The 27110-nt window shown below is 39.9% G+C and overlaps 1 protein-coding gene across 2 annotated transcripts in view; it reads right to left on the reverse strand.

Moving 5' to 3' along the window:
- The window catches only part of MAPK1 (mitogen-activated protein kinase 1), a 40965-nt gene that overhangs the window by 9827 nt on the left and 4028 nt on the right, over positions 1-27110 (reverse strand). Inside the window, exons 2-8 of one of the 2 annotated variants that reach the window (XM_064675333.1) lie at positions 13942-14124; positions 12096-12285; positions 6316-6432; positions 5078-5192; positions 4405-4536; positions 2322-2431; positions 1472-1599 (exon numbers count right to left, since the gene is read on the reverse strand). In XM_064675333.1, coding sequence (XP_064531403.1) covers positions 1483-1599; positions 2322-2431; positions 4405-4536; positions 5078-5192; positions 6316-6432; positions 12096-12285; positions 13942-14124 — 964 coding nt within the window. In that variant the 3' untranslated portion in view covers positions 1472-1482. The remainder of the gene's footprint in view (positions 1-1471; positions 1600-2321; positions 2432-4404; positions 4537-5077; positions 5193-6315; positions 6433-12095; positions 12286-13941; positions 14125-27110) is intronic. The other variant, XM_064675334.1, reaches the window with a different exon arrangement.

The following is a 27110-nucleotide window of genomic DNA, read 5'->3' on the forward strand; positions in this document are numbered from 1 at the left end:
GTTTCATCTTGCTCCTAAAACCTTATCTAATTCTCTTCCCCAATGTGTACATGCACAGTTCGTGCTCTTGTACAGAATCAGCTTCAGAAATCATGGATGGGAAATGACCACCAGTCACAACACCATATCCCAGGTCTGTTCCTACTGGCAATGCCCAACTATTAACAGCCAGCTGAGTGAATCTCAGATTTCTCTATCATGCCATTATTTCAATAGTTCCAATGTCAGCTAGCAAGCTTAAATAAACAGAATGCAGTATTTGTAAAAATCGAAATTACTTCCTTTGTGAGCTTCTATACACCTCAATATTCAAGATAGTGGCAACAGTAGTTACCCTATTTAAGTAAAAACTGTATTTTCCAAAGTTCCTCCCCAACTTTTTTTCTTCCTTTCCTATGAATTCATCATGAAATAAAAACCTGGGGGTATATGCAATGCAGAAACTGAAATCTCATTTTTAGTGCAGAAGAATTATTGCTTAAAACAAAGCCACAAAGCTCCTACACACTGCCAGCAGAGCTGGGGATTTCTGGCAGTGAGGAAGTTCCCTGGCTCAAAACTTCCCCTTCCTGCTGGAACTGCCCACACAAACCGGTGATTGTGGAATGCTGCTGGATGGAGGACAGCACAGAGAGCATGAACCAGGCAGCCCACAACAGGCTCTCTTCTTTGGTTTGTTTTTCTTTTCCAGTCATAAAACTTTGCTACTTTAACATATTAGCATCACAGAAGTTTCACAAGTATTACAAAAATTATTCAAGTCAGTATTTGACCAATTCTGTATGAAACTCCTGAGATATGCAAGCCTTGTGGTACAGGAAGACCAGTTAAATTAATTGATTAAAAAAAAAAAAAGAGTCAGTGAATACCAGTACATTACATTTTAAATTAAAATTTTAGATCTTCAAAATATTAGGAAGATTAATTGCAACTAATTTATGAATATTTAGATACCTGTTCTTAGTTACTCACACTATTTCAGAGTTACTTAAAACTGAAGATAATTCATACTGAAGCTTCACGGTTCTTTTCCCTTTTCAATAATTTAAGACATTCCTCCTCTGTACAGTACATTTAGGAGGAGGGGTTTTTTTAAACCGTTTGGAGCCATATGACAGAATAATCTGTAATATATGAAGGACATTGCCCCTTAAAATGTTTAAAATTTGCATTTCAAAGCATTACCATCACTTTCATTCCAAGCAGCGCTATTGAAGTGTAATTCTTATTCCTTAAAGGTAATGTACAAACTAGGTAAACACCTGGGGCAATTGCCTGGATTCCACACGGGCACTGCAATGCTGTGGGCAAACAGAAACTGTTTCTTCAATTATAGAACAGGACTGAGCTCAGGTCCTTGGACAGGGAGTTACTGGAGCACTGGAAAAGGCAAGTCCTACATTTCACTAGTGGCAATAAAGTCCCAAATTGGTCCCCCTGCCCGAGTGGTCCCACATTGCTGTGACTTTACCTACACACAAATTAGGATCGGTGTCCTGGCTGGAATCTAGCAGTTTCCTCAAAAATCAGTTCTTTCAGCTTTTCCTTCGGCAAGTCATCCAACTCCATATCAAACTTGAAGGGTGCTTCAGCTACAGGCTTGATAATGCAAAGAAATATTATTACTTTAATGTTACTCTTCTGCTGAATTTCATGCAGTCCTTGTACAGATGGGGAAAAAAATCTGAAAATGCTCTTTACAAAAATATCCAACATTGCAGCCTTTAGGGCAGAACTCCTATTAGTCCCGTGTGTGCTTTATACATATTAGTTTACCAAGTTTTAAATCAAATGACAGCAAGGAGCTACTCAAATCTAAACCACAAGTTAAAATGTTTGTTACAGGCTCATAACTCAGTATCTACCTGTAGAAAAAATTACCTTAAACATTGCATTTCTTGGAATAAACATACTTGTCCCTTAAGGGAAAACTAGCTCATTTCCTCCTCCCTTAGTTCTTCACCAAAAGTAACCAGAAATCTCCTCAGAACTGTACACTGAACTACAGCAAGTTCTGATTCAGGGTTTCTAAAGCATAATCCAATGGCAAACTCAGTCATTCTCCACCTTTATCTCAGACATTATGAAACAAAGCCACATCAGCTGAGAATCTCCATTTCCTGGAGAGGACACCTTAGCATCTATTTAGTGTGTGGTGTCTCCAAAATGCTGTACTACAGTGAGAAATATAAAATTTTGGTAAATTGATGGAATTCCTTCTTCAGCTCCATCAGAGCATTAGAAACACCAGCCTTAAATTAAAGTAGGAAATAACCTGTTGTACAATTTAATCAATGTTTACATTTTAACAATGCCTTTACCTCATCGCTTGGATCATAATATTGCTCCAGATATGGATGGGCTAAAGCTTGCTCCACTTCAATCCGCTTATGAGGATTAAAGGTCAGCATTTTATCCAACAAATCGAGTGCTAAGAGGGAAAAAAGTGAGCAAGAGTTTAATACACACTCCACCAAAGTGTTACAAACACGGATCTTACACAGAGAACTCCCAGCACCCCAAGTTCTGTGCCAATGTCAATGTATATCTGGAGTTCCTGGCCAGAGCAGCAGTGACAGAAGCAGCAGACTGTGAGCTGTAACCCGGGCAGAGGTCTCTGCCAGCCCATCCAGCACCATTCCTGGGCTACAGCTGCCTTTGGCACGACCTGTCTAACAGGTCACCCTTCCACAGGCCCTGCAGCCTCAGAACAGATGTCAAGGGAACAAACGCATAGAACCCTATGGAACAGTCTGGTTTTAACTACAGCAGAAATTAAATAGCCGAGACTACTTCTTCTCTCAGGAAAATGCTTTGGATTTTTGTGCCAAAACCCAAACCAAGCTAGAGCTTTTCTGAAGTAAATAATTAAGAATATGTTCTTATTGTGAAAAGAAAACTTTGCTGTTTGTGGACAAAAATGTTATCCAGAGTCATTAGGAGTTCTAGGTCATCCCAGTGAACTATTCTAGCACAACCAGCAGCCCAGAAGATACTCTCCAGAGAAGATGCAAATATATTTATATTTATGAGATTCAGGCAAATCTGTTGAAGACAATTTGTAAAGAATCTATAGAGAACTTGAAGATTCAGTAAGACAGCGAGTGAGGTCTGATGAAACTCTGGACAAACATCAGTGCAAGGAAAGAAAACAGAAGGATTATAGGAGCAAGAAGCCCAAAGGTATTTGCAGTATCCTAAATTCCATCACATTTCTTCTCACCACATGATTTATGAACCAGAGTGTTAACAGAGGTTTCTGGCTGCAGCACAGCTTTGCCCCGGGATGAGGTGCACACCCAGCACTGCATTCAGCACCAGCTCCAAAACCTTCAAACTTGCCCCACAATTAACAGCTGGTATTTTGCTGCCGTTTTCCCAGCACTGGCAGCTCACGTGCTCAGTGTGTGCTGGAGCACGTTCGGCACAGTTCTGCTCCTGCACTGACTGACAGGCAGCTCTCGGAAAAGCTGCCCTGTCAAAGCTGCTCTGAGGATGTCGATGAGAAGTGCTGCACAAGTCAGCAAACGGCACATTCCCTCAGCTTAGGCACCAGCATTTGCAAGCTGAGCTGTCAAAGCCCACGGTAACAATTCTCACACTGATGAGCACTGTTATAAAAGCAGAATAAATCACTGCTGTTTCTCTCAATGACAAGGATAATCAGTTTGACACAGTTCCATCTGCAGAAATTAGCTTCTAAGTGGTACTTCAGTACCTGATCATATCCACTAAGAATAAAGTATCATATCAGTTAAAAAAGGAGTAACTTATGAATTGTGTCAGAGCACTGTACTGTGAACAAAACAACCCTTACACTCTATGAAGTAGTTTAAAAGGCAAATTAATTGCTATCTAGCAAAACAAAATCAAATTTACCCTTTACTAAGCCTTGTTAAGAAAGGTAATAATTATTACACTCCTTACTTGTATAAATTTTGCTCAATTTATAACTGAATTCTTTAACCCATTAAATTGTAATCTTTTGTGGTGCCTAAGGACCTGCCCTTTGACTGACATGACCCTGTTTGACCTAGAACTGACACCCAGTCTGCACAAACCCTACCCACTGCAGCAGCAAGCTGCTGTCTCCTGTCTGATGTCAGAAACAAAGTTCAGGACTTGTTTGATGCTGATGTCAAAATCCAAATCTGATGTTCAGCACAGTGACAGGACTTTGGATTTTACACATAAGGTAAAGATCAAACACCACAACATGTAATCTTAGAGTTACTAAAAATTTAAATTTAAAAAAATAAGCCACGATGAGGGTTTCACACTGGTTTGTGATTTTATACTGGATTTATAGTGCTGTTTTAAAGGACCTGCATGTTCTATTTAGGATGGTTTTAAAAACTCCCATCCTGTCATTATTTTGACACAACGTAATAGAGCATTAAATACCTTTGGGGTCAGCGTTTGGAAACAGCCTGTTCCATGGTACCTTATTTTTGTGTGGTAGGGAAAGCAAGTAGTTTCTGGCCTTTAAATTTATTATACAATTCAAATCTTCTTGGGAAGGGGATCCAAGTATACCTAAAAAAATTAATACAAACAACAGTGTATTCTGTGAAAAGCACATTAATACAGTTGTATCTATCTGGTAAAACTCAGTATTAAAACTGCTGGGAAGACGATTTCATACTAAATGCTTTAAGAACACAGAATACCTCAGAAGGTTTTAGAAACCTTTACTAAAAACTTTTTTAATAAACAAATGCATTTGAGTTTTCTAATGATCAGTAACTTGTTAAAAAGATCCAAGCAAGTGGTTTATCTATAGAAATTTTAAAAAATTTACCTGTATCTAATAATACATGAGCTTCTTAAATATCTTTTTTAAATTTTACTTTAAAAACATCTCTGCTGATATAGTAAACACATTGGTAAGTATCTTCTGGTTGTCCCCAAACCAATGATTAGATGTAGAAATCCCTGCAGCAATAGCTACAGGGAACAGCTGATACACCTACAGACCTGCACCTTACACATTGACCCACAGGAGAAAGACCAGCCCAACTGGTAGAAAAGACGGAGAGGGAGGGATGTGGAAATGCTGCTTTGCCATAAAGCTTACCAAGGATGTGGTTAAGTTGGTCAAGGTAGTGTTTTCCTGGAAAGATAGGTCTGTTGGAGAGCATCTCTGCCAGAATGCAGCCCACTGACCAGATGTCAATAGACTTGGTATAACCCTGCAGGGAAGCAGAAACATATTTTTGTCAAATTTTTGCATAACTGCAGCAACATGTTATGTTAGTAAATTGTGAAAGTGCACACAAATAATCTTTTTCTTTTTTAGATGAGTCATGCTTGTTCATGCTGTTTGTTTTCTCTGTAAAGAATGAAATAATTAAGAATCCTCTATCAAAACACTACTTTGAAGGGGTAGCAAGAACTGAATTATCTAAGACATGCTTTTCCAAAAGGATTCTCGAAGTTTAGCTAAATCTGTTACCAACTGCAAATTTTCGAGACTCCCTGATTTCGTAGCAAATTTAAACTAACAAATTTTGGAAACCAAGTATTCTTATTTCCACAGCTCCTGACAGTGCCCTAAACATGTGTGGAACCCTGGACTGGTCAGATGTCTGTTTTCTAAAAGCACCTTAGACACATTATTGCCTCAACAAACCAAACCCACCCAACACTGTAAATCCTACAGAAACAACAGTGTCTTCCCAAAATATCCAACACAACCCCAGGTGTCACCCAGGTGTTTTGCTGTGGGAGCCCACACAGGGGTTCTGGAGGACACCCATGACCCACAGCACACAGGGACTGGACACACCTTAAAACAGCCACAGAATTACAACAGTAATTCCAAGCATATAAAAAACAAAGGAATGACTTCATGGAGACTATGGGAATGCAATTAAGACTGACACATAACAAAGATCACATGCCTTCATTCAGAATCAGATTCACTCTCATTATACATTCTAAACCTAAATTAAGATGTCAAGATAACATTAAGGCAGCGTTTGCAGCCTTGCTGGAGGCAGCAGTGGAATGCTCATTCCTAACCCTTCTGTCCTGCTCACTGGCAGAGCAGTTGATGGAAGCAGTCCCGGGACTGCCAAGGAACTGGAGACATGGGAAGTTCTGCACAGGATTACTGAGTTGTAGCATCCAATAATTGATTCTGGAATCACAAATTTATTGCCAGCCAGTAGCTGTACTGCAAATCCATTACCATTTTTCCCCAAGACTGTGCATGCATTCTGACCCTAAAAACACAGAGAGGGGGAAGCACAGCTGGTACTCACAAAGGAATAACCAGCCCCAGAAGCACCACAGCAGCACACTGTGTCTCACCTTAGAATTCAGCATGATTTCAGGAGCCCTGTACCAACGTGTGGCCACATACTCTGTTAAGAATCCTGTGTGGTCATGATCAGGATCTGCAACACGAGCCAATCCAAAGTCACAAATCTGGGTTTAGAGAAAGAAATAGGAAAAAAGGCACATTAGACATACATCTTCCAATATTATAACATTACTAATTCATCATTCCCAACCAATGATGGAACATCTCCAAAATAGTAATGGCAACCTATGTCCTTAGAAAAAGTTAGTACACAAGGTTTAAGAAAAATGTTTTGGATCAATTACAAAGAATATCCAACCACCATTCAGGGGCCAGGAAGAATAAACACTTGGGGAAAAAAAAGATGTTCCTGGTGCACAATTTACATTCCACTATGTCATGACTAGGCTTCAAACACGAAGATTTGGGAAGGACACTATGAGCCTACTGAATAGCACCTCTGCCAGACAGCTGGTGAGATACACTGCTCCAAACTCTTAGAAATTCACCAGAAAACAAAAAGAGAAAGCAATTAAGCTTTCCAGAAAACAAAATTAGCAACCAACACATTTGTAACCAAGTTCAACACCCATTCTTACAAAAGTTACCACCATAACTGCATCTTTGCACGAGAAACAACCTATCCAATCATGAGATAATGGTAGACTGGAGAGATTACAGGTTGTTGAAGGAAGCATGAGCTTAAAGAAAAAAAAATCCTCCCGAAACTAAACACATGCAAAAAAATATTTGTCAACACTGTATCAGATAAATAGTTTTATCCAACCAGGAAAAGAAAAATAAACTCTGATTTAGACTAGCAAGTTCAGCAAAAAGGAAGAGGTGGGTTTAGCCCTGCTCTGGTAAGGAGGCTCCATGGCTTTCAGAGTTATTTAGTGGCCCCCCTCTCCAGAGAGAAATTAAAAAAAAGTGAAAATGTGGAGACAGACAGTGTCCTAGAGCAGAGCAGCTGCTCCTTTCTTACCTTCCCAAAGGTCAATGGCAAGACTGTTGAGCAGCACAATAGACATGTTCCTATGGTTCTGCTATCCCCCAAACAAATACCAGTTTATGATTTCCACATAAAGTGTATTTGCATGAAAGAATATGTACTCTCATGAAAACAAGGCATCAAATGCAGGAGTGGCAAACAGTTGGAAAGTTCCTCTGCATGTTTTATAATATTTACTCTTTTTGAATTGTGTACATTGATTATATTCAAAATGTGAAGTAACAATATATTGCAGTCAATAAAGGCAGTAATGGATAATCCTATCACAACCACAGAAACCTCGCTGCACCCTGGCAGCTACTCCTTACTTTTCCTGGAGGGACAACCTGCCTGTGAGACAACTGATAGATCAGTTAGGGAAGAAGTGATTCAGCTGACTAAAAGCTACCTCTAAAAGACAAGATTCAGCAGCTGACTGTAAAACACAAGGTCTGAAGAAAAGGAAGTGATGAATGTCATAAGCCAGGCTGCATGACCTGGCTTTAGCTACATATTAAAAAAATAAACCCAACCCCCTAAATCCTTAAAAAACAAACCCAGAAAGAAACCTTTAAAACATGTCAAGGTTTTCCCAGGCTACAAGACCAGAGCAGCTGCCTTGTGTGCAATTAGCAGCTTACATAAAGAGACTCGGTACAAATAATCAGAAGAGTCTCCTCTAAAGACAGTAACAAAGAAACTGTAGAGGCCAGCTTATGGAGAGTTCAGAAAATAATCATGCAGGCAGGCAAAATTGTTGTAATCTCTTCCTCCTAAACTCAGAAAAAAGCTAGATAAAAGCTAGATACTCCAGGCAAGGAGACTTGTGCAGAATTTTAGTATTACACATAAGTAAAGCGCTAGGGTTTGTTACTATTAAAACAAAAGGAGAAAGACACTCTCTGGTTCACAGTGAGGAGCAAGAACTGAATTACAGAAGGTGTCTGTCAATCTCTCAAGTTGAAAAATGCACATGGGATGGAAAGGAAGAACAATGACAGAGAGAGCTCATTAAAATGACAAAAAGCCTCTGCTGACTGGAGCAGAAACAGGTTAAGCAGAAAAGAAGAAACACCATTAGTGAGAAAGGCTTCAAGGTTGAAGATGCAAGGAAGAGGGTTTTGGCTGCAGAGCTGACAGAAGTGTTACAGCAGAGCAGAGTAAAGAGAAGTTGGAGATCCAGAGCTCTGCCTGCAGTGCCAGTGCAAGGGACAAGAGAAGCTGGAGAGGTCAGAGGTGTGCTCTGCAGTCCCGGGTGTGAGGGACAAGCACAGCACTGGCTGCACACGTGAGGGTGAGGGCACACAGTTCCTGCACAATGGAAGACCCAGGTATGGCAGTCAGTGCTTCATGCCTTGGAGAGACAGAACAGATGCTACTGAGACAGAAGAAATTACTTCCCCACTGAATAAATAGATGAATTCATTAATAAGATGCCAGCATCCTAGTCATATATTTAGCTTCCACTTCTTGCAAACAGTGTTCTTGCAATCAGTATCAGGGATGGTTGGGATTTTTTTTATAAACAGAGATGACTTAAAACTGGGTGAAGCTATCAAGCAGATGGGAAGATTTAGGAGGATCATGTAATATGACCATTTACTAAGCAAATGAAATGACACCCAACAATACTACTAACATACTGAAATATCTGCAGTTGTATTGCTGAGTAGCCTGTGCCTGCGTGTGTATTTGTATAAAAGGCAACAGAGGCCTCCTTTAAGTTTAGTTGTTATTAATAAGATGGCAGTTGAAACAGTTGCATCTCTACAGTTAGTGGTAAAATTCTGAAACAAATAACATTTTTTCCTTAAAAAACCATCTCTCACTGCCTTCCTTTCAAGCCTGTTGCAGTGTGTAACAATTCTTGGTCATTTAACACTTGGGACTTTTCACAACGTAGATGGAAAAGCACAACTTATAATATTGCTATAATACGTTTGTGTTTTAACTAAGTCAAATGATAGATTCTCAGCTGGAGTAACGTGGGACACTGAAAACACTGCAACATGCTAGTTGAGAATCTGTTTAAAATAACTTTGATCTCATTTTCCAAAATATTAATGCCACTTGCCCAGGAATTTCCTATGGCCATGGGAGTTTTTATGTAACTTACTTCATTTACAGAACTACAAAACGGGTCAAATTGTTGGATGCAGAGAATCATGAAATCATGTGAAAATACTTGTAAAAATGTTAGATACTATTTAGAGCCTATTCCAGCCTGTCAGTGGCACGTCAGTACACATTAATCTCATTCATGGCAAAGATGCCAGGCTGCAAAAGAGACCAGTATCTTTATTGCACAGGACTCTCACTGGAGAAAGATTCCAAGTAGTAGTTTTCAAGAAATCTCAAATCTAATTTTTCACTGCAAATATGTAACAAGAGACAGTACTTAAGTCAAATGAGGTACTTTCACCAGCTTTCATTCACCATGTGGTAGGTCCTCTTTAAGGTCTCAAACATTTAGGTCTGTAGCTTCGCCTAAAGAAACAGAAACAGCTTTAGCTCTGCACTCCTGTCTGGAGCCTTTCAGCTGCTCAGGACGAGCCACGGGATTCACAAACACATTTGGTCAATAGAGACTCACATATTTTTTTCCTGGAAATGAAATCTATAATCCAGAGGTCAAGATCATGTTTAAGGGTGAAGAAAGAAGGAGCTCTTGTTACAACCTGTAGAACTCTGAGCTCCAGAAGAGAGCTCTCATAACACCATGAAAGAAGGAAGCTCACAGAGTTACCACTCAAGATGAACAAACTTTCCATTTTCCTTCTTTCAAAACTATGATTTTAAGTTGTTTCACTCTGTGTTGTTTTGAGTTGATGTACAGTAACCAACTCTGTGCCCCTGTGCAGAGCTGACACACAGACTTGCACAACGGCCCTCTAAGAAACAGGTTAATACAAGTTCAGCGTCCATAGACGAGACCCAACATGTACTGGTTTCCAATTCTGCTGTTCAGACTTTAGATGTGGTATTTGTACAGCACCAGAGTTCCCTTTAGGTTATGAAAAATCAAATGCTGTCATATAGACTCCTATACTCTGCACCAGGGAGCACATATTGCAGTGGCAGGTTGCTTGAAAATCTGATAAAGGAATTGTAACAGAGCACACTAAGGTCATATTGTATTATTTTGCTGTACAGCGAGTTTACCTTCTTTTTCATGCCCAACTTCTTCATGTTAAAACATTGCCTATTATTATTTTATTTCCTTAAATTACACATAGCACAGAGCTACACCCAAACTGTTCTTTCCTGCTTCTATCACATAGTTGTAGATTTAACTCCATTTCTTTCATGAAGGGGTTAATGCCTTTGAAGGGATCTGATGTAATAACAGCTGCTGAAATCCCACAGCAGGAGTCAAGAGGTGACCAGCCCAGCAGTGCATTAGGAAAAGCTGACAAGTAGCAGTGGGAATGTAAAGCAAACCAATCACATAGCCAGTATTTAGAACAGACCAGCATATGAACAGCAAGGACTTCTCTTGGAATTGTAACAGCCTCCAACTGGTTCACACTTTGAACAGGATATTTTTGTTTTGCTTGAAGTTTGTTTATTGAGAAAGTTAGAGCTACACTAAAAAACAGAGGGTAATTAGGAGCAACACAGTATACAACAAACACAGTTGTAGCACATCAAATCAAATCCTGTAAACTCCATAATCTCACTCCATCAGTGGCCAGCAGCAAACACATGATGTACATTGGGAACATACTCCAAAGCCTCTCTCGTCTTCCATGAATTCGCCACAATAGGACTCTAAACCAGAGGTAGCTCTCAATAGCTTTTTTTCCCTGCAAACTTGCTTGGTGGTGTTTTTTTTTCCAAACTGCAATATCTACAGTGCTCTGTGGTAAGAAATTCCACAGCTTAACAATGCTGCGAGTGGTACCTGCTCCTTTCATCCCCCCTGCCTTTTTCACAGGTAAGGACAGTGAACAACTGCTCTCTATTTACCCTCCCTGTGCCACTAACAATGTTATCAAATTCTATCGTATTCTCTCTTTTCCTCATGCAGTGTCTTCCAGCAAAGGAGACCTGGGCTAAACAACTCTTCCTGATATGGAGAGCTGTACTTTGAAATCCTGGTCTTCTCACTTTTGAAGATATCATAGGGAGAAGTGTGATAACTATGATCACACCAAACTGAAGACTCAACCAACTGAAAGGTACAGAATAGGATGTTTTCTGTTTTATTCTCTATTTCTGTTCTAATTCTCCACACTTGGTTTGCTTTATTGAATGCCACTAAGCATTGAGCTGACATTTTCCAAGAATCATAACAGCTCTAAGCTCATCCTTCTGAAGTATAAACGAGTACAGCGTCCATCACTGGAAATGCAAATTAGGAATCTTCTCTCTCCAAGTAATTGCTGTGCATTTAATCAGCACTGAATCTCACATGCCACTTCGGTTGCCCGCAATACAAACAATGAAACATTAACAGTGTAAACAGAGAACCCAAAACTTGAAATATACACAGTTGTCAGTTTACTTTTGAGGTAAACATGATTCTGCTTCAGATCAGTATTTTCATCCAGCTTTGAAAGAGGCTGTTTCCAAGTCAACCTCCAGATGGAAACAGTGATGCACTCATTACAGCAGCCTAACAGAGATTCTTAGTCACTCCAGTCTTGATAATTATTTTATCAAACCAGATAATGTCTTGGCAATCCTTCAAGGATAAAAATCGCATTAATGCCCAGTAAAAAACCCACATTCACGGTTATAGCAGGTAGTTTATGAAGACCATGGTAGGAAAATTCGTAGGACATTTCAACTCACCTTGAGATCACACGTGGTGTTAAGCAGCAGATTTGAAGGTTTGAGGTCACGATGAAGCACATTGGCTGAATGGATATATTTTAACCCTCTCAGAATCTGGTAAAGGAAATAACAAATGTGGTCGTTGCTGAGGTGTTGAGTCTTTAAGAGCTTGTAAAGATCTGTCTCCATAAGATCTTGCACAATGTATCTGTAAGGCATTAGATGTAAGGCAGCAAAAAAACCGTGGTGTCGTACTAGATATCAACACACAGTACTCAATGGAACTTCTAGAACAATTTTTCTCTTTTTTGTCTTTTCATGACAATTATGAAACAAACTTCTTGCTTTAGAAGTTTGGAATCCAATCAACCCTGTTACACGATGCAGCCCTTTACAGAACTAAGAGGTACCAGCATGTGGTCCTCTCCAGTTAATCATCATAAACCTCTATTTCTTTATAGGAGAGCTTGACTTTTATAGAATCTTAATTTCATCTGGTTCCTATCCTGCTTGCCAAGAAACAAAGGCAGGTTTTAGGTTAATGACTAATAAGCTTCGAAGACGCTTGCAGTTGCATAGCAGCATAAAAGGTAAAAGATCTGATCATTTCTTATCAGTTTTCTCTTCCATCTCCCCACTTCAAAAATTCAGCTGTTCTTCTCTACTATATGTATATTTATGCTACATTAAACACAACGGTTCCTCTCTTACTCAAATTAAATCCCAGTATTTTCAGTCAGATGATTTTTTTTCTAAGATTGCAATGAACATTAAAAAAGGGAATTTTTTAATCTGTTTTGACAGCAATGAGTTTAGTAAAATTTTCTTCCCTCATAATTCAATCTGGCTGCAAAACCCTTGGGGTGTAGTTCCCTGATTACAGTTCCCTGTGTGAAAACACACCACTACTGCCATTCCAGTTGAGTATTGCCATCCTCTCCTCTGGGTATTTATATGGGACCACGCAATCAGGACACCGTTTTACAGGCACCATGCACTTACATCAGTCAAAAGGGCCCCACATAAGGCTGAACTCAAATAATATATTGATAGTGTGAAGTGCAAACATTTGACCTGGACTCAATCCAATTTCTGCCCACACACACCTGGGGCTTGTATTGGGCAGACATCTACGATGCCCCACAAATCCAGCAGGGACAAATGCACGGGGGAAATTCAGCTGGGTGAGTCTAAGCCAGGCCTTGTATCCCAGGTCCAGCCTCCCAGCTAACACTGCCTCACCTGACAGACATGAAGTCATAGCCACACAAACCCAAGCTTCCCATGAAAAGGCCCAGCAGTGTAACAAAAAGGACAGATCTGCATGTGTTAATCAGGCAATTACCTGCCCTGTGCAGTTTCAGACCTTTCACAAATGCACAAAGCACTGCAAGACTGGGGGTTGTGTTTTACTTTATTTTAATTCTTTCCCCCTAAGAGGTATCAATTTTATCCTTTAAGAAAATTTTAGAGAATTATAGCAGAGTCTAGCCATTTTATTTTCTCCTCAAATCAATCTGTTTTAACAGCAGCTCTATTAAGAGCAAATATAATTTTAGGATTAAGTGACTAAACTAAATCTTTTCTACAATGTAGAGTTCTCTGCCTTGGAAGAGAGAAATTAACATTTTTCTCTTTTCGTGGACAAGAAAGGACAAAACTAGTGTTCATCTACACATCAAATTTATCTATTTATCTACAGACTGAGCAAATACTATTAATTTCCCTTTTGATTTACAACAACAGAAGCCACCTTTTATTAAAATTTAGTAAGGAAGAGGATGAAGAGGAAGAAACAATCAGAACAGAGAAGGAGGCAACCATCACTAACAATGCAGAATAACTTAACACTTGGAAAGGATACACATCTTTCATTTGTTCAATAGTTGGAGCTCTGATAATGTCATTTATTCCAATAATATTCTCGTGCCTGAAGCGCAGGAGGATCTTGATCTCCCTCAGAGTTCTCTGGCAGTACGTCTGATGCTCAAAAGGACTGATTTTCTTTATAGCAACTCGAACTTTGTTGACGTTATCGTAAGCAGAACTAGAGGAGAATCAGTAACATCAATTGTAACGAATATTAAATTAATTCACTTCAGAAAGAAAGAATATGAATTCAATTGAATGTAGGGGTGATGCACTTGGTTTACATTTATTTTTATCAAATGAAGAGAGGTGACAGTGACACATGTCTTTTAGTTCAGAGAACAGACAAAAATATGGGTCTCAACAGCCACTGGCTTTCCCAACTGACTTGGAGTCTGCTGATTCTTGGGATCCTGGACAGAGGAAGAAGTATTTGGTTTTCTTATCAGCCTGCAGAACAAACAAGCGTGAGGTTTTTTCTATATGCTGTAATCATCAAAAGTTTGAGAGAAAAAGTTAATCTTGAGTTAACCCATTCACGTGGGGCACAGAAAAGCCTTCAGAAACCAGCTTTCAAGCAGCAGAATTCCACATCCTATGTCTAACTCCTGCAAGCAATACCGTTGTCACAACCTCTTATCCCTCCATAGATGTACACTGTCGGCACCTCTGTAACACACAGGGAGGAACAAAAGGGGTGGAGAAGTTGTGAAAACACTTTTCCAAAGATAATAGAGTTCGAGAGGAGAAAGATGTGTCCAAGTGCACACTCAGAGGGGAGGCAGCAGCAGGGCAGGGAGGGATCACAGGGATTGGGACCCACGTTAAGGAACACACTGGTTGTTACATTCACAGGACTGTCATTCCAGGAGCTCAGAACAGCACTCCCAGCTACCCCAATAAAGCAGGCTCAGGATCGCTGTTCAACATGCCCACGCATGCACGAAGAATATCACAGCCTGAGTCTAATTAAAAGGCTCAGTAAAATACACACAAATTTCTAAAATCTGGGCACAGGCTATTATTTCCTAAAAATGTTATGAATCCTTACAAGTTTTAAGATGTTTTCTATGGTTCTGTTTATATCAATGACAATGCATCTCATTATCATACCTTCTACTTGCATTAAAAGTATATGGTAATTCAATTAATTAGAATTAAATGTGTGTCTACGATTCTTGTTTCTTTCAAATTTCCTTTTGGTCACTCCTGCATTGTTTGGAAATTAAAAAACAATCAAATTCCATATCTTTCAGTTAACCTCAACCATTTAATATAAAAAATAAACATACTAGCCGGAGAGGCTTTACACCCCACTGATTTTGTATAATTTAGTCCCAGAACATTCTTTGAAACTCTCTTAATTGGCCTTACTCTGCTGAGATGACCAGGTAACCGGTGACCAGGCAAAGCAGAATACAAAAATCCAATTAGAAAAGGAGACCTAAAAGGAATTCAAATGCCTGACCACATCAAGGCTCTTCTACTAAGTAACAGAGTATGGCGCAACAAGGTGTTTTTGAGACACTGCTGTCACCACTAGATACAAGAGTGTTTAACATTTCTCACTTTCATTATTAAAACTGACATATAATTTGTGTTGTCAGTAAGAGCCTCACACAGCTCATGCACATGTAACATCCTTTTTGCATGGTTTCTCCACAGAATCCCTTTGACCTGTCTGGATCCCTAAACTCTGTTCTGTACCCACAGACTGCACCATTGATTTGTCTCTAGAAACCCTGAACTCGGATGCTCCACCAGCGCTTTGAAATGCCACATGCTGAGCAAGTATTCATTACAACTGCTGCTGTTGCATATGTCTATGCATATATAGATAACACATTAGCAGTTCCTAAGTCCCAAAATAGATAATAACCAAGCGCCATGAGTGGAACTTGCCATCGCCTTCAAAAGTGCTTTGGCTACAGCGATTTCTGAGCTCATCACCTGCAGGGTTGACAGTGTACCAGTAAGGCAGGGCACAAGCAGAAAACAAAACCAGAAATAACTCTGAAGCATGAACAACCTGGACTGGGGAAAGAAATAAAAGAACTCTATGAACCATTTTATCATTATACACAAACCTCCTGCATCCTCCTTTGTATTGACTTGAGCAATTTTTTCTTCCACAATGCAGAATCTTACTTCCTCTCAAAGGACTGGACAGTAGCAGCTATGCAGAGCAGAAAAAAGGCAAAATGCCAGTATTTACCAATTGATGATGCATAAACAAAAGCTCCTAATCTCTTACAATAGTTGATAAATCTCTCAGTTACTGCTTCTCAAGCAAAGGTTGACTACTGATGAAAAATATGCATCTTTCCTTGTACAGATTAAAAGAACCTGAATTCATCAATTAAATATGCCAAGATTTCCTCTCTTATAGCTGTTTCACTTAATAGTTCCTGAAGGATTTTCTTGGCAAATGGTTTATGCTGTTATTTAGAAAAGGATGGGTAATTTTGCTTTCAGATGGTTCAACTATAAAACACAATTCAGTGTGGAAAAAAAGCTCAGTATTTGCAGTAGAGATGCAATGAATTTCCTCTCCAGGGTACCTTTTCCATACGTTTTTCTGTTTGTATCAGGAGATCTCTCCACACTAACACCACTAAGCATGCACTGCCTCAGCTAAGGGGAGCAAAACTGAAATACTGCCTTGTTGAAACATTAAAAGGGACACTGGATTTATTTCTATTGTCATGCTTTTGGAAGATGAGCCTTTCTGTAACTTGATTAAACATAAGAAGGACTACCTCAATTCCTATGAGCAAGAAACTAATCATACAAGCAGTCAGGTACACTTGCTCATGCATAATACCTTAAATGTCATGCATAATACAGGTACACTGAGAATCTGTATTATCTAGTTAATATCATTTCACATTCTACAGCCTTCAAAGCAAATTTGGTTTTAAGTAAACTCTGTGACCCTTTACAAAAGTGCTTTTTCAATTTGACACGTGCTATAAAAAACTATGAAAGCTACATATCAGACTGAACTTCAGTGGAACTGAAGAGCCGTGCTACTACCAGACCCCTATTTGGCCTATGAAGCCATGTAGCAACAACTACTTCACTACCCAGGAAGCACCATAAACTATCAAAATTGGGTCATCTGTAGGCCAGACTGAGTCGTTTCCCAAAGCTTTCCCTGTTTCTCACAATCTCCCTCCAACCTGCCACCAGATTTGCACACTCCTCTCCAGAACTCTGCTGAAGAAGAACGCTGCTCATAGTGTGCACTAGTAGTGTTTGCAAATGAAACCAGTACAAAAGTGAGAATCCAAGTCCTCTCTGTGTCACCCCCCTGCACTCCATGTACCAGCTTATCACTTATGATTAGGGTACATCTCAGCCACAGCTGGAATTAAAGATCTAATGTTATGACTGATAATCACCCGCGCTCCCCCTGCAGTCCAACCAGAGACAGCTCCACGTGCACACCCCATCCACCTCCCAGCACACCCTAGGTTTAGATTATTTGCATTCTGGGAGTGCTGTCCCAGTGTGCACAGTGTAACCTACTTGTCTGGGCTGTCAGCTTCTACTAAACCTCACAACTGTTTATATTTGCACTGAATCAGTTAATTGGGACACCTTCTAAAGGCAGGAACCTTATTTTATCTTGACTTCTTTGCAGAGAAGATAAAAATCTGTAAAGTGGGAATAACAATTCACATATTAACAACTTTTAGAGTGCTAGTTTATAGCTTCTGGTTTCTAATTGATAAGTGCATACCGATCACTGCCCACATAATTGTCCCTTTGTCTGTGTTATTCACATTATGGTGAATCTAGTCACCAACACTCTAAATACTCAAAAGGATTTATTTCCACCCCAGCCATGTGCAGCTTCACAAACTGAAGCAACTATTCAGCTGTGAGTGCTATTTATCTGTAATTTGATAAATTTAAATATAGATTTTGCAAGTACTCAACTCAAGTAGCCACAACATTATTCCTATTTCAAGCTGTGGTTACTATCCCGTGACAACCTGCAAGAGTTCCATTATTTAGATACTTTTGCAACACTGTGAAAATCAATACAAGCCCTCACAGTACAGTTTATCGTTCCTAATTTTAAGTATCTTGTAATATAACAAAGTTTTGACTAAGTAAAACATCATGCACAGATGCACAAAATAAACAAATGAGCATTTATAACCCAAGAAGTTGCACCACACAACTTTTAAAGCCAGTTTTTAGCCTTGTACTGCTCCAGTACTAACTTCCTTTTTGACCAGAAGTCCAGGGTGGGGCTGCTTCCAAAAGCAGTGACCAGAAAGGCCCCTGAGCTGCAGCAGCCCGGCACACAGCAGGGACTGCTCCGCCAGTGCCATGTGCCCCTCTCGCGTTAACTCCTCCCCGGGACGGAGAGCTTTTCAGCAGGCACATCTGGGCGAGCGCCAAAGCTCAGCTCCTTCCCCCCGCAGCGGCTGCTGCACATCCTTCCATCCATTCCTATTCCCTGCATGTTTCCCTCGGAGCAGAAGTGGAACAAGTGAGAGCACGCTGCAGCTGCCGGAGGAAAGGAGCCAGCTCCTGGCAATCCCTGCATCCCACACAGGGCTGGTTCTTCACACAGCCACTGCAAAACAACCGCCGTGGCACCCCCAGCCCCAGAGCACTCCCGTGCCACGCTGCCTGCGGGCTCACCCCACCACGGGACACTCTTCCAACACTCCCAGGATTACTCACCTCATGGCTCTGTTACGGGCTGCTCTCAGCATAGGCAGAAATACACACAAAATACACAATGCTACAGGCAAACATCCTAATTACAACTCTAAATAAAAGACTGATTTGAAGTTTAGAAGGGATTTTTTTATCAGTAGCTTTGTGTTGCTGTGGAAACAGGATTCCAAGGGTATATCCAGGGATAAGAATCTTTTTGAAATATTCAATAATTCTGCTTACACTCAGAATAGGAAAGGCAAAAATAATTCCCAGCAAGCAAGCTGATCTACAGAGATCTTCAATCTTTTCATTCAGTCTACATTTAGCTCAATCACGGACATTTCCACAACATGCTGACATTTATCAAGTTACAATGCAAATAGCTTAGACTTATTTCTAAGACTGCTGTAAATAACACAGTATTATGACATAGTAATAACCAGCAGTACCATAACAGACTGTTCCCTACAGTGTTTGGGGGTGGGGGGAGCTGGTGGTAGGAGTGCAGATTTACAGGGGCGACTGGAGTTTTTTGTTTGCTTGGGGCTTGTTTTTTATAATCAGATATTAACTCTTCTAGGTTCTTCAGAATAATTAGTTTCTTATTCTAGATGATTAAAATACAGAGAACAGCTACAACATACAGTTCATGATTCTTTTAACAAAGAGGAAAGACTGGAAAGAGGTTAAAAGTAGTCAAAGACAGTTTCCAATTTGAGGACATTGAGTAATGTGTCATTTTTATACTGCTGAATTTATTTTTTGTAACCAACTGTAAACATCTATGTTTACTATAAATATTTGCTACTTTGCTTCATTTACTTATGATATTTTGAAGATAAATAAGTATGTTATTCATTAGACTTTTTTTATTAGCTCCAGCTTAGGGAAGCAGCACCTGGTTTTCAAAGGAGTAAATGTCTATTCCTATTAGGATATATTTGCCTTGTTTCAACAGATCTCAGTTTATGAACAGACAACCCATGTCTCGCTCAGTTTTCCTTTTGATTTCTTAGTTAAATAACAAAGCATCTCCCAGGCTTTTCAGCTGTGAATTCAGGAAGCAAAGATCTTTATACACTTCTATTTTTCTCCATTAAAGATTTAATTTTAGAGACTAATTCCTACCAGGTAGGAAAGTCAATAATCCATTAAAATTGAGAGCTACCTATGAGATTCTTTAAAAAACAACAAACAAACAAAAAATTCTCAGCCTTGAGGCACTAATTGCTTTTCAAGAACTGAAAAGATTATAACAACTTTAACAGGAGCACCATGTACTTTTTCATCCTACTCTGAGGGTAAAAGTCAAATAAGCTGTAATTCAGCATTCTTGAATCATCTATTGGTATGTTACAGATACTCCCCACTGATTATTAAAAGATAACTGTAAGTATTATCTTCTTAGTCTTTGGGAAACATGCATAAGCACTGACAGCTTATAAAGAAAGAAGAGGTCAAAACCCATGAATTCAAAATTGAGACACTTCAGAGTAAGTGACATACAGCTCCCTGCACACCCTGGACCCAGTGACAACTGGTCCCTACTTTCTTGATACAAAAATGGCAGCAGGGGATGACTGAGCAACAAGGGAACACTAAAATAACTATACAGGAGATGTGATCCATTTTGCAGCAGTAATAATCTGGCCTTACCTGAAAACTCCTAATTGCATGCTATTTGAAAATCTTGGGGTTGGTTTGGGGTTTTTTAAGTAGTTTTTGTCAGGATTCCAGTATCAAAGGATAGATTATTGCTTTGGGCTCGAGAAAATACAAATCCCTGTTTTTAAACTGTTCATCATGGGCCCTCTGCAAAGCAACTGTCATACTTCCAAACTCCTCATATTCCTTATTTTATAGATATAGATATAGATATCTCCATATTCCTAACCCTTTTTGTCTGTTGCTCATCATCAAATGATCACTGCTTTGGCTTTGGTTTGGTTTTTACTATAGAAGATACCTAAATAAACTATTTTTGTTTTCTATTTCTTATAAGTTGATTTTTTTTCTTTTCCAACAAGGGGGAAAAGAACTGAAATTGCTAAATTGGTGCTCTTTATTTTACCACAAGTAAAGCAAGGTGCCCATGGAACAACCACAGAACTGCTCTACTGGTTAACTTCTAAAGCTTACTGGGTCAAACTGCAACAGCATTCCTTTCACCATTACCAACTACTTTGTCAGTCACCTTTCTCAAAACAATCAAAATCAATCCTAACAATAAGGCTTTCTGCTACAATTATGCCAACTCTTTCCTCCCATGACAAAGGTGAATAATTACTCTGAAGTGATTTTACTCACATCTTCTGATCTACTACAGGTTATTGCCCTTCATGCCACAGCGTTAAGGCACTTTTGAAAACCCCCTATAGGAGATTTGCTTCCATGTATCTGCTCAAATAATTCTAATTGAAACCAGTAAAACACTGGCACAGGCTGCCCAGAGAAGCTGTGGCTGCCCCATCCCTGGAAGTGTCCAAGGCCAGCTTGCATGGGACTTGGAGCAACCTGGGAGAGTGGAAAGTGTCCCTGCCCGTGGTACGAGAGTGGACTCAGTTGACCTTTAAGGTCCCTTCTATGACTATGATTCCAACAGGCTATAAAGGCACAATTTTATTTTTCAGAATCTGAAAAGTAGAATCTGATGGGTCCTTGTAAAAAACACAATTTTAAGCTATTTACCATGCACATAATAATTACTTAATAGTTTAATTCCTTAGCTCACTCTTGGTATTTCAAAAACAAATAGTTAGTCATGCAAAATGGAGTCTGTTAAATAAATTACTTTTGCCAGAAGCTCAGTCAATTCATAATCCTGGGTGTGGCAGACAAAATGATTTGTGTCACCTACAAAAGCAGAACTATGAAGAGGAGTAATTTTAGAACTACACCTTAACACCAGCATTAGAAAAATATCAGCTATTTCACCCAAGATTCTGTATTGGCTAAAGATGTTATTTAACTTTATGGTGTTTTGATCAATCTTAGTTGTTTGGAAAAAAAAAAAATCACTTCTCTCAATCTGTTCTAACATCTATTTTAATTTCCATACCTTTAGCTGCGAAGCACTGTGACTTCAAACCACCATATATGCCTACTCTCTTTTATGCCACTTCAATTCAAGTTGGTCATCAAAAAATAGAAAACTCTTACATCTTATTTTATCTACTTCTTCCCTTCCCACTTACTCTCCCCATTTTCAGGGTTTACTGGTTCTCCGCTGCCAATATTTCCTTTGATAGCATCTGTGCCAAATTTAACAAACTTCACTGCTATGTTTAAAGGCTCTTTGGCTATCTGTGAAATAAACTCCTCATTCCAAAGGCACCCATTGCTTTTGATAAAATATTATGATATTAAATATCACTATCTTTCTTCTCTCTATAAAGGTAATTCCTATGGGAATGAATTTCAGGCTAAAATTGTAAGAGCTCAATAACGTCTGAGACAACCTTGAGGGCTCAGTGAATTAAAAGGAGTGGTTGTGGTTCACTCTCATTTCTGTGCCTCACATCCCTGCCCTTTCTCACTTCTTTAGTTGGAGCAGTGCCTTCCTTTGTGCCATCTCAGAGAACTGAAGCAGCTCAGAGTCAAAGCAGGAACAGCAAAGAAGCCTTTCCCTTACTGTGTTACCAGCACTCACAGGGCTTTGTGTCCATCACTTCAAGTTACCACCCTTAAATTTTATTTTTTTATGAGGTAACTGTTCAGCTAAACCAGTTTTCCAACACATAAACTCTCCAGCTGTGTAGGCACCAGCACAAGAGTGGAGAAGGAATGACAGAGCAGAGGCACAGAGGGAAGGGCTGCCCCTCCAGCAGCAGCACAGCCCGAGATCAGCACAAGTCAGACATGGAAACCACAGCTCAGGTGTCCGGGCCCCAAAAGCTCAGCCTCCACACAAGGCAGTCAAGTGCCAGCTTCCTCCTCCTGTGCTTATGGCTTCTCAAGAGGCAACAAAAAGCCACCAAGACAGTGATGGCAGGTCAGTTATGTCACCACTGTTACTCCAGAGCCTGGAAAACAACCACCACCCTTCCCAGCAGCAAAGCAGGCACCATAAATTTGTGCAGGAAACATTTCCCTTTTCCTAGAGAGAAGGGAAAGCACTACCAGAGAGCTGAGTGGTGATGGTATTAACAAATCCCCCAGTGTGGTTTAGTCTTTTGTCTAGTAACATTCTAATCTGACTTATATTCCAAATACTCCTCCTAAAATCAGCTTTAGAAAAAGGAAAAAACATGAGATCCAGACAATTACTCTGTTTTTTAGTAATTAGCTTACTTAATTGATTCCACACTATATAAATCTTCAGAAGAGATAGTTCATGGTATTTCATTCCAACAGAAAGGAGAACAAAATCATCCATGCATCCTTAGAAGCAGGAATTTTCCTAAACCCATAGAAACATCAGTGCAAAATAAAAACTCTCCCAAAACACCGATGAAAGCAAGGTCATTGCTACTGTTCACCCTGCCATGGCCAGTTTAGCATTGCACTTGCAAACCAAAACAAAACAGTCAAACCACCAGCACCAAGTGTACATCTCACCATATCAGAAGTTCCTTCCCTTCAGTATCAGCTTACAAGGCATTTTCTGAATGTTTTTTTCCATCTTTTTAAAAATAAGACGCCAGCAGTAAACCCTCAGCATACTAACAGTTTGGTGTTTCGTTCAGATGGGGTGTTAGCATTAAGAGAAGTTGGCTACTGTAGCTAAAAGAAAGCTATTTCACAATTATGAAACACTTAGAAAGAAATCCAACATAAAAGGCAGCCTGAATGTCATTTGGGATACTTTGCAACATCCAAATCCCAGTAAAATTGGGCAAATTCTGGACTGAGGCATTTTGGCGAGTATTGATTTGCGGTGCTCAAATGACCTGCACTTTTACTGAGGACACATCAGCAATACTTGGTGCCTTCCTTCCAAACAAGCAAGAAGTGAGGTACTGCAGTGGCAGCTGCTAATTTTAAAAGAAACTGCAAAATGAAGTAATTGCACGTTATAAACTGGAAGCCTAATTGTGAGCTGCTGGTACTTAAAATATACCCACAACACAAACGAATTACTTTCCACCATGTAGCAAATACTCTCATTTGCATTCTAATCACCACAGAGTATTTCAGTATTTTATGAAAATTCTTTTGAAATACGAAAGGAGAACTTCGAAGAGATTTTCCCTTAACAGAACTTGGGTGGTTGTAATTTTAGGTACTGCTAAACAAGATGGATAGTAAAAACACGTGCACAGCTCTGCTAAAACTGATTGTCATGAAGATTCTGCCCAAATCAAATTGTTCTATTAGGTACAAACCAGTATTTAATCCACCCCTGAGAGGCAACTGGACTGGGGAGGTACAGCACAACCTCCTGGCAGCGTGCAGGGAGCTGGGGCACCAGGAGCCTCCTGGGAGACCAGGATACAGAGAGGGCTGAGGGGACTTGAGGCTGCCCCTGTGCTGGCTCTTCTCAGCGGACACGGGTGGAGACAGGAATGCTTCCGAAACAGAAACCAACCACCACTGCACACCCATGGAGTACAAGAAACCTTGCCAAAGTATCTACCAATAGCTCATCAAATAGCCTCATCTGAATTAGTGACATTTATTACCACTTGGATCTTATTAACCTACCTGGTCAAAGCTGACAATGAAATAAAGTGTATTTGGCTTTTCATGTACCTCGCAAAAAGATGAGTTTGAGAATAGCTTCTTTATACTCACAAAAGTTGTACTAGAGCAAAGGAAAATACACTCCTTTCTGAAAAGAGGATTCATCCACAAGTTAACCATCACCTTTAATAACTGTCCAAGCAACTAACAGAATGTAGATTTTATACAGATAAATCACCTGAAACAAACTACACTGCTGAACACAGTAAAATAAAAGTTATATTAAAAAATAATGCTTGTAGCTCCACGTTTCATTTGAGCGATCCAGAAATCAAAATCAAATACACTTGAAATTGCTTAATAACATGTTGCAGGGTTTGGGGTTTTGTTCAGACATTATTTGAAAAGTTCCTAAAATACATCACTTGAAGCGAAAGTACTCTCCAAATTACCAGAACAACATCCAACTTCATCCATTATCAGTGTTGGCTCCTAGCAAGGAAGGCTGGCCATGGACTGGGCTGTGCTACATGAGTGGTCAGCAGGTCAAGGGAAGTGATTACTGCTGGGAGGGCACATCTGGAATACTGCATCCAATTTTCCTCTCTCCCAGTACTGGACCAAATCCAGCAGAAAACCATTAGGATGCACAGGGGGCTGAAGGACATGACATTAAAAAAAATTGAGGAAACTGGGTTTAAATAGGCTAGGAGGGGAAAAAGGGTGGTGGTGTAAAACATCCAACTGCTCTTTTAACTTTAATAAAGGGGGATCCCAGAGAAAAGCGACCCAGAGGCGACGGTTGCAAGTGGCTGCAAGGGAAACTCCCATGCTTTTAAGGGCAAGAGTTTCACTGGGCAATTGGTTTAACACTACAACCAGAAGTTGCCCATAGATGTTGTGGAACTTCCATCCCTGGAGATTTTGGAAATACTGAGTGGACGCATTGAGCAACTTGCTCTAATTTTGACATCAGCCCTGCTTTGAGTAGGAGGTTGGACTACATGACCTCAAGACATCCCTTTCAACTTATATTGTGCTGTGAAATATTCCACAGCAAGATGTCACAAAATATTTTTATTAAATATCAAATCCATCAGTTATTTTCATTTCTAGATCACAGCTGAAAGACATGACAGAGCGTTAACAGAAGCAGCATTAAAAAAATTACTATGCTAGTGAAGTACTAGTTTTTAACACAAGCTGAGCTCCTCACCTACTCAGTTGGTAAAGCACCAACTCTTCTGTGGGCTGTAGATCCCCACACCTGAACACGGAGCCTCTGAACTAACAGAGCCTGGTGTCCTACAATTACACATTTCTGGTCTCGAGAGTCCTAATAAATCCATCTGTGAAACCAGGGCACGTCACATCTCTTTGGGGGAGCCTGATTTATCATATGTGACCCCCGAGGCACTTTCTTCCTCAGTGGAGTAGCACATAGATAAAATACCTATTTTTATGAAACTTGCAGAAAAACTTTCCATCTCTAAGACTTGTACCATCTGTCCAATTTGATGGAAGGCAGGCAACAAGTACAAGAATCATATATATGGATGGACTGATGAAATCTCATCAGATGCTGTGAACATATAAGCCTTATTTCCTTAATAAAGCATGCTTAAAAGAAGACCCACAAGTTATCTCAGCCTGTTTCCATGGGCTAGATTCATACTGTGTTAGGAAAATGTGTATTTATAAAATGCAAGTGTCCATCAGCTGCACTCTTCAACCATGAAGCCAGTATCCCATTGCTTTGGGCTGACAGGAAAAGTTGCTCCCTTTCATCTTCCATAAACCTTAAAGAGAGCTCTGACACAGAGTCAGTGGCTGCTGCCCATCCCTCCTGCACAGCTTCCCATGGACCATCTGTCCCTCGCTGGGGAGAGCAGGAAAAGCAGCTCGAATTGATCCTCTGGGTTCCCAGGTCAGGTTAGGTAAGGGCTAGAAGTTAGAGTAACTGAAACGAAGTGCTCACCTTGGTGTTCTCCCCAGAGGGAAGAAGCTGGTAACTAGCCACCAATTACACTCCCTAATTCCCTCCTCTGATGCTCACATCGAGGAGGGTTGGCTAACTTGTATCAGCTCCCTGTTCTCCTTATCACACAGACAGAACATGCTAATTACCACCTACCCGTGCTCCCTAAAAGCACACACAGACAGGGACACGAATTCCTGCACTCACTCTACCATTAAAGGTTTCTCTCTCTCTCTGGATCAAGGCAATAGCTAGCAGAAAAAACATTACAGGCTGTTTCGGGTCCTTGCCACTGACCAGTCCACCCCAGACCACCAGTCTGACCCTCACAGAGGATGCAAACTCTACCTTTTTATGTAACTCAAAAGAAAGTATTACACAACCATCAATCCCATTCAACTTTTCATATTTTAATATAAATATCCATGCCTTGCAGATCACTCTATTCCTGATTTCCTTCTGGTTTTAGTTTCTTTACGAATATACTTCTCAGATTTCCATGCTCTAAAAGTAGGGCTCTTCCATGAGACAGTAGAGAGAAGCAGAACTTTGAAAAACCTACGGTCAAATGTTTTAAATATTCTTTTCAGTATTACTTTAACATTTAGCTGTTGACTGCCTTGACTTCCAATATCACTCTTGCACTGTACATCAATAACACAAAGATCTCCTCGTAACAACACAGTCAAATTCAGACCAAGAAATGCAAGATTTGAGCTTCAAGATTGTTTTCTTCCAACTACATTTATCTGCATTCAACTGCTTATTTCTGAGCAGTTATTTGCAGCGCTGATATTACTTCACGTTCACATAAGCCTGATGACAAAAAAGGCCCCCAAAAACTACGAGATAAACCAGAACATCCCCATCATATTCCCATT

This window comes from Pseudopipra pipra, chromosome 18 (genome assembly GCF_036250125.1).
Source record: "Pseudopipra pipra isolate bDixPip1 chromosome 18, bDixPip1.hap1, whole genome shotgun sequence".
NCBI lineage: Eukaryota > Metazoa > Chordata > Aves > Passeriformes > Pipridae > Pseudopipra > Pseudopipra pipra.